The following is an 8543-nucleotide window of genomic DNA, read 5'->3' as shown; positions in this document are numbered from 1 at the left end:
AAAAACTCCAGGTGGGATACTGGAGAGCTCTAACCTCCCCCCCCTCACTCAAACACTGTTTTGATTGTGGTTTCTTAGCCCTGGGAGTGCAGATCCTGACAAGCACTTTTACATTAAGAGTAGTTTCATCTGACCAATTCAAACACCAGGACTGACCCCATGATGGACACCATTCCCAGAAACCCACTGCTGCAGAGCAGGGCTGACTCCTTGGCAGCCAGTAGGCAGAGGTCCTGCTCCTCACGACACACGCAGCCAGCACCAAACAGAGCTCCAACCACAGAGCTGAACAGAGATCTCGTTGAAATGGAAAAAATGGGGTGAACAAGTAGTATGAGAAATGGCTTTGATTTTGGTCAGAGAATAATGCCCTAACTTGTCACTGCCCTTGTCTCCTTGTTCAGTGCTCCACACCCAGAGGCAGCAGATGTCCAACAGCAGCTCCATCACTGAGTTCCTCCTCTTGGCGTTCGCAGATACGTGGGAGCTGCAGCTCTTGCACTTCTGGCTCTTCCTGGGCATCTACCTGGCTGCCCTCCTGGGAAACGGCCTCATCATCACCGCCGTAGCCTGTGACCACCGCCTCCACACCCCCATGTACTTCTTCCTCCTCAACCTCTCCCTCCTCGACCTGGGCTCCATCTCCACCACTGTCCCCAAAGCCATGGCCAACTCCCTCTGGGACACCAGGGCCATCTCCTACCCAGGATGTGCTGCCCAGGTCTTTCTGTTTGTCTTTTTGATCTCAGCAGAGTATTTTCTTCTCACTGTCATGGCCTACGACCGCTACGTTGCCATCTGCAAACCCCTGCACTACGGGACCCTCCTGGGCAGCAGAGCTTGTGTCCACATGGCAGCAGCTGCCTGGGGCAGTGGGTTTCTCAGTGCTGTGCTGCACACTGCCAATACATTTTCACTACCCCTCTGCCAAGGCAATGCTGTGGACCAGTTCTTCTGCGAAATCCCTCACATCCTCAAGCTTGCCTGCTCAGATGCCTACCTCAGGGAAGTTGGGGTACTTGCAGTTGGTGTCTGTTTTGTATTTGGGTGTTTTGTTTTCATTGTGCTGTCCTATGGGCAGATCTTCAGGGCTGTGCTGAGGATCCCCTCTGAGCAGGGACAGCACAAAGCCTTTTCCACCTGCCTCCCTCACCTGGCCGTGGTCTCCTTGTTTATAAGCACTGCCATGTTTGCCTACCTGAAGCCCCCCTCCATCTCCTCCCCATCCCTGGACCTGCTGGTGGCAGTTCTGTACTCGGTGGTGCCTCCAGCCTTGAACCCCCTCATCTACGGCATGAGAAACCGTGAGATCAAGGATGCCCTGAGGAAACTAATCATTGGGTGCTTTTCAGAAGGAATAACCTTCCTGTTATCTTTTGCATAAGACTCATATCTCTTTACAGGCCCAGCCTGTCTTCTGGTGGTTTTTTTATGGTGATTTTTGGTTTTGAGTGTCATTTTTGGTTGCTCTTTTTCCTTTGTTTTACTTATCTGAATGCTTTCCACAAAGAAATGTCTTTCTTCCTCTGGTTTCTAATTCACAGTCTATCCAGATTTTGTGTGCCCCGCAGGCTGTGCAAATGAGGAGCCATACCCTCTGTGTGTTTAAACAAAATAAAGGGCCCTGCAGTGACTTGTTCTTCTGAGATCCTTCCTCCAAGACCTTCTCTGCAGCTGCAGGGAGCAGTGCCTGTGTGTAGAGGGGAAGAAGAAAAGAGTCCTGGCACAGCAGCAGTGTCAGGGAGCACCAGCGCTTGGTCTTTCCTGAGCTGCTCTCTTCCCACTGCCATGCTTTCCTTCTGAACCCTTTGGTTGGTGTAAAGCCTGAGTGCTCTTCAAGCATGGTTAGAGTCCTGCTGTGTGGCAGGCCTGTGGCCGCAGGCAAGGACAGGCAGTGGGCACTTGTGTGATAGAGCTGGCCTCCATTGCTCCATTTCCAACAGACAAGGGGATCTCCCCATGCCTTGTGCCACAGATGCCCCCCAGCCCTGGGGCTCACCCCTCTCCGCCCCCGAGGAGCTGCTGTGCCCTTCTGAGGGTCTGGGGCTGTGGGCTGAGTGCCCAGAGCTCTGCCGTACCCTGTGGTGGGCACTGCTGTGGGGCCATGCCAGACTGGGCTGCGCTGGGGAGAGGGCAGGGGAGGTCAGGGGCAGTGGGAAGAGTTTAGGGGGAGCTGTGGGCTAGAAAGTGCCCAAGACAGAAAAATATCATTGTATAGCTTGTGTTGTGTGACCATGCAGGGCAAAGACTCACACCGGGGGGTTGTGGTGCAGAGGCAGGGCTTGTGGAAAGCATGGAATACATGCAGGTGCAGGAGAGAGAAGGAGGCCGGTCTGTGCCCTTGTTGGTGTGGACAGACAGGGAAGGTGGCTTAGGGTCTTTGTCACTCCCAGTGTCTCTCATTGGCCATTTCCACCTCTTGCTGGTCACCCCATATTTAAGGGTGAGTTTGCTTGTGAGGCCATCCCATCTTCCTGCTGGGCCAAGGGCTGGTGTGGGGCAACAGCCAGCCCTGCCCAGCCTCTCTCCTTCAGCAGACCCTGGAGCAGAGCTATCTGCAAAGCCCCATGTGGGACAAGGCTGCAGCAGGGCAGGGGTCGGGACAGGTACAAAGCACAAATTTCTGTTGCCTTTGTAGTGGAGGTATGTGTGTAGGAAAAGAAAAGCTCACCTGGAGATGCTGGTTGCAAGGGAATTCAGAAGCAAACAGAAGAGCTTTGGTCACTTCTGAGAGACCAAGGCTGAACAAGGAAAATGCAGGGCTGCTGCTGACTGGGCAAGGTGATTTAATAACAGCAGACACAGCTGGGGCTGAAGGAATGAATGCCTGCTGTGCCTGAGTCTTTACTGAAATGGTCTCCAGGTCCCTGTGCTCAGGGAAAGGCTTCAAGGAAGAGGAGAGCATGCACTGGCATGAAAGTCAGGAAATCCTTCAAGGACTGATGCCAGTTTCTGCCCCTGCAGGGGACTAACCCTGGCAACAACACAGGCGGGGGGCTGCCTGGCTGGAAGGAGGCCTTTTGGAAAGTTCTTGGTGGACAGTGAATTGGACAGGACGCAGCCGTGTGCCTTGGAAGCAAGGGAGGACAGGAGCACCCTGGGCTATATGACCAGGAGCACGGCCAGGTGGTTGGGGGAAGAGGTTCCACAGAACACTGTGACCAGATTTCAGATCCCAGTACAGCAAAGATGTTAGCAAGCTGGAGCCATTTAGCAAAGGGCCCCCCTAATGGTCTGAGGCAGGAAGACTCTACCTGTGAGGAGAGGCTGAGGGAACTGGGCTTGTCCAGCCTGGAGAAAGGAAGATCTTGGGTGAAATATGCAGCAGAATTGCAGTGTTCCCAGGAAGACAGAGTCAGGCTCGTGTCCATGGCAGAAGACACAAGGACAAGAGTCAATGGGATGAAACAAGGGAGTTAGTGCACATATACAGAAATACATTTCCAACATGAGGATACTCAAATGCCAATCCTTGCTTAACCACAGCTTTGTGTTTAAAACAACATCCAGTAAGGACAGGAGAGCATCAGTATGCCTTGGGAGATCCCAGGGTCCAAGTGTGGTGGGGAAATGGGGACGTAGCTAATGTCCGCCGGGAAACCAGCACAAGCATAGGACAGTGGAGGACAGCCTGCAATGGGGATGACTGAGAGCATTGCAGCAGGTGAGACCACCACCAGCCAACACAACTGAGATCCTTATCCTCTCCACCCTGGCTGCTGTCTCTTCCACTGAGGCCCATGAGAAGACACCAGGTCCTTACAGTCCCAGGGCATTGTTGCCTCCTCACCCACCCTCTGTCTAGCCTGTCCTGCACTTGGCATTGCACACCCCCACATCCCACTGCTCCCCAGAAGAGCAACAAGTATCCCGTGAGGTAATGGGACCCCTTTCCCAGAGGATGGGGGTCAGGGCTTTGCTGTCCTGCTTGGTGAAACGCATCAAGTGTTTTCACAGCCACATTCCACGCATGATTTTCCACCTCTAAGCAGTGCCTCTGATTTCCTGCTTCACCAGCCCCCAGGGACGGTCCCTTTTCTGGTCCTGCCCTCCATGGCCTTTTCAGGGATGGCCCTCACTGGAGCCCACTAACACCCTCGGAAACTTGGAGGCTTGCTGCTGACTTTGAAGTCTCTAGGGGCTTTTTCAGTCTTTCAGGATCTACAGTTCAGGAAGTCAGCACCAGAGGGCTCATTAACATGCAAAACACCCTAACAAGTCCAGTCACTGTGCATCATTTTCCTTTAAGTCTTCAATTCTGATGTGGTTAATTAGAGCAGTTTCAGGTGTGTAATCAACATGGAATGATATGAACACCTAACAGCACCAAAAAGAAAGGGTTTCTTTTTCTCCACGTTATTTTTCTTCTTATACATGAATTGATGTCAGCAATCTCTAACTGATATTGATCCTGTGCATCTCCTAATGCAGTCTGGATAGATGTGAAAATCCAGAGCCTTCATGTTCCACAACCTATGGTCAGTCTTCATCCCTACCCCCAACCTACCATGTCTCTCATCAGCCACCTGGGACTTGGAGCAGCCCTGTTCCAATCTGAGCTTTCGCCACTGAAGGCTGTAGCTGCATGTTTCAGCCTGTTGGCACCAATTCCCACCTGTTTTTCTTGGAGAGTGAGAGGCACACAGACACAGAAGCGTGTTTCTTAATTGCCAACAAGCAAAAACAAAGGCAGGCATAGTTCAGTAAAAAATAGAAGACATTCCTCCGCTAGGTATTAAGTCCACATTACATCCACTGAAACCTGCTTCCTACAGAGGATAACCTTAGACCAAGAAAAAACACGTTTTGTGTTCAGTCAGAGATCCCATGATCTCCCAAAATGTTCCCTGTCCTGGATTTTGTTTGTTTATTTGTCCATACTCACTCTTTTGCAGACAGCGTGTCACACACTGAAGTCACAAGCTCCCTCGACTCACAGAGGGATGCAAAGAGACAAAGGGAAGGAAATGCTCCCTTCTGAATAGCCAAATCTGCACTAACCCCAACATATCTGAGTTGCAGGCACATCTTCAAGCAGACTCTGCATCATCTAGACACACTTGTTTTTCATTTGCTGCATGGTAAATTTCTACAGGTGACTCCCTTGTAGGTGAAGGCAGGGATGACAGCAATCACCTCTAACACTAGACAGCTTGGGTGCAATTGCCCAGGCTTCCCTTGCTAGTCAAGGGAAAGAAATCACTTGTCTCAGCCAAGAGGCTTTGATGCAACCTGCCTGTCCACCAGCTCATGCTCCAATAGTTCTGCCATCAGTGTGCATCACACTTCTATGTCCCACATGAGGTCTTCAGCTACCTCAGGGTATCCTGGAGGCAGTGGCCACCCCCGTGTGGGCAACTGAATCAACCCATGAGTGGAGATGATAGATATACGTTGAAACATATGCAGAAAAGAGCTCTGTGTAATAAGTGTGTAAGAAGTCTTCATTTCCAGAGTTTTGAGGGTTTTCTATAAATCCTCATGATTGCTTTCTCTATTGGCCATTGACATGGAACAGCAAGCTGCTTCCCCTTTCTCTCCCTCTACTGTAAATCTAGATTTATACAGTCATTTCTAAAATGCATTTCCTGTGAACATGTTGAATGGCAAAACTGTTCTCAGGACAAGTTTATATTAAAGCGTTTGACATCTGCATTTCATATCTAAACAGAGCTGAGAGCAATGGAGGTTGGAGAGGTTGGACAGAGCCCACTATTATTTCTTTGCTATCAAGCAATGTCCAAAACTGGTAGCACTTCCCACCTATCATCACTTTTTTGAGGTGGCCAAATCTTTATGGGCTATACAATGGCATAACATCATGGCCCTCCAAGTGCCAGACCCTAACTGATACACCACAGAAGGCCAGAGCACAGCTCGATGAAAGGAAATCCCATTTCCTATTTGACAACCTGATAAACCTCTCCAATGCAATGGCTGCCTTGGTAGATGAGTAAGGCTTTTGACACTGTCTCCCATAAAATCCTCATCGAGAAGCTGCTGAAGCACAGGCTGGATGAGCAGACAGTGAGGTAGATTGAAAACTGGCTGAGTGGCCGGCCCACACAATGGTGGTCAGTGGCACGAGGTCTCCCTGGAGGCAGGTCACCAGTGGTGCACTGCAGGGGTCAATACTGGGTCCAGTCCTGTCCCTTCAAACCTCAACTCTACTGTAGTTTTGTGGTCCTGTGATACCCTTTCAGGAAAATCAGTGCTGCCGGGCACCTCTCTGAGGTGTCAGTACCCGTGAATCAGCAGGCATTCTCCATCTCCTAGGCATGTACACAACATGGAAAAAAAAAAAAACTCTTTCATCCCTGACTTGCAGAAGAGGGGTCTTGCTTCCTGACATCTTCCCAGGACACACCTCCTCCTCTTCCCCATCCACAGACATCCACTGCTTTCCATTTTCTGGCCTCAGAGAGGGTTTCAGGATTTGCTAAAGCCATCAGCCACCTCCTCGTTTCTCACTGACATCCCTCGACCCTCTCTCTGAGCCCTACACACGGCCAATCAATGAGTGCTGCTCAGAGCTGCTTGCTCTTCAGAAGAGGCCTTGAGATTCCTGCATATTCCTGGTGCTTATTAACGATCTTCCTGACTCCCTCCAGAGCTCATGGCAAACATAGTTGTCTACAACAGGGCCTTTATGACCATCTTTTATGAAATCATTGTCTTTTTAAGATCTCTGCAGAAAGAGTAGCTACAGAAAAACACCTAATACAGAAAAACAGAGGCTGAATGAAGTGCCAGGAAGAACCAAGTGAGCAACACCCAAGGCTGCGGCTTCCTGGCAAGGAGTCTTCCTGTTTGTCACCTTTTCTCGTGAAAGAACAGGGAAAACTGTCCATCCCATGGAGCTCTGCAGAAGGAAGTTGGAGCTGTACGTTGTGTGAGGGGATACAAGCAGGATCAGCAGGTAGAAAAGACTTTGGTAGGGAAGGCTTTACGAGGGAGCACCCTGACTTCACCCAGATAAAAAAGAGACCAGGCAGTGTGCTGACATGATGGTTAGAAGTGTTCCAGGATAAAAGAGTGTGGATGAGAGCAGGTGGGAGAGATTTGGTTTGCAGAGGTTTGAGGTAGCACTTTCCGTGTCTGAGCAGCCTGAGGTTTGGAGCCAGGGGAAAATACAGAAGCTCTCCAGGACCTTTTTTGAATTAGTGGAACTATCACTACTAGCAGTAACAGGACAGCGCTGAAAGGGAACTCCTTAGTATTCTCGATGATGAACTAAAGCTTTTTAATTTTCTTGTTACTTGAGAAAATAGCTATGAGTTCTCAGTGATGAGCCTCTGGTATGCAATTCTGAGAACAAGTGTCCATGAAGGCACCTCCTGGCAGCTGCTTCATGGCCCCTGTCAGCGCCCTGTCCCTGTGCTGGCCCAGCCCTACTGACCATACACGGTCGCACAGCCCCACTCTGCAGGCACAGCACGGGAAAGGGGAGAGTCGGGGTGGGAAAATTTCCCCCATTTCTGATTTATGACCCTCCTACTTTTGCAGCTGCCCCAGCGCCCGACCCCTGCCCTGCCCCAGCCTTGTCCCATGTGGAGCTTTGCAGACAGCTCTGCGCCAGGGTCTGGGGAAGGAGCGAGGCTGGGCAGGGCTGTCCATTCCCCCACACCAGCCCTTGGCCCAGCAGGAAGGTGGAGGTGGCCTCACAGCCAAACTTACCTGTAAACCTGGAATAACTGGCAAGTGCTGGACATGGCCAAAAAGAGATGTTGGGACTGATGAAGACCCTGAGCCACCTTCCCTGTCTGACCACACCGCAAGGGCACCGACCGGCCTCTTCTGTGCTCTGCACCTGCATGTCTTCCATGCTTGCCGCAAGTCCTGCCTCTGCACCACAACCCCCGGTGTCAGTCCTTGCCCTGCATGGTCACACACTACAAACTACACACTGATACTGTTCTCTCCTGGGTGCTTTCCAGCCCAGACCAGCTCCCCCTAAACTCTTCCCACTTCCCTTAACCTCTCTGCACCTCCCCTGCCCTCTCCCCAGCACAGCCCAGTCTGGCATGGCCCCACACCAGTGCCCACCACAGGGTGCGGCAGAGCTCTGGGCACTCACCCCACAGCCTCAAACCCTCTGAAGGGCACAGCAGCTCCTCGGGGGTGGAGAGGGGTGAGCCCCAGGGCTGGTGGGCATCTGTGGCACAAGGCATGGAGAGATCCCCTTGTATGATGGAAATGCTGCAATGGATGCCAGCTCTGTCACACAAGTGCCCACTGCCTGTACTTGCCTGCAGCCACAGGCCTGCCACACAGCAGGACTCTAACCATGCTTGAGGAGCACTCAGGCTTTACACCAACCAAAGGGTTCAGAAGGAAAGCATGGCAGTGCGAAGAGAGCAGCTGGGGAAAGACCAAGCGCTGGTGCTCCCTGGCATTGCCGCTGTGCCTGGACTTTTTTCTTCTTCCCCTGTGCACACAGGCACTGCTCCCTGCAGCTGCAGAGAAGGTCTTGGAGGAAGGATCTCAGAAGAACAAGTCACTGCAGGGCCCTTTATTTTGTTTAAACACACAGAGGGCATAGC

The 8543-nt window shown here is 51.5% G+C and overlaps 1 protein-coding gene across 1 annotated transcript; it reads left to right on the top strand.

Annotated features, from left to right (window-relative positions):
- Window positions 1-415: 415 nt before the first annotated feature.
- On the top strand, window positions 416-1384 carry LOC115337743 (olfactory receptor 14C36-like). Its single transcript, XM_030006160.2, has one exon. The coding sequence runs from the start codon at window positions 428-430 to the stop codon at window positions 1382-1384; it is 957 nt and encodes a 318-aa protein (XP_029862020.1). The 5' UTR covers window positions 416-427.
- Window positions 1385-8543: the final 7159 nt, after the last annotated feature.

The sequence above is a fragment of the Aquila chrysaetos genome, assembly GCF_900496995.4.
Source record: "Aquila chrysaetos chrysaetos chromosome W unlocalized genomic scaffold, bAquChr1.4 W_unloc_6, whole genome shotgun sequence".
Lineage (NCBI taxonomy): Eukaryota > Metazoa > Chordata > Aves > Accipitriformes > Accipitridae > Aquila > Aquila chrysaetos.
This window is presented reverse-complemented; position numbering and strand designations above follow the sequence as displayed.

Coding starts and splice junctions, on each gene's coding strand:
- LOC115337743 (XM_030006160.2), top strand. CDS start 428: ATGTCCAACAGCAGCTCCATCACTGAGTTCCTCCTCTTGGCGTTCGCA.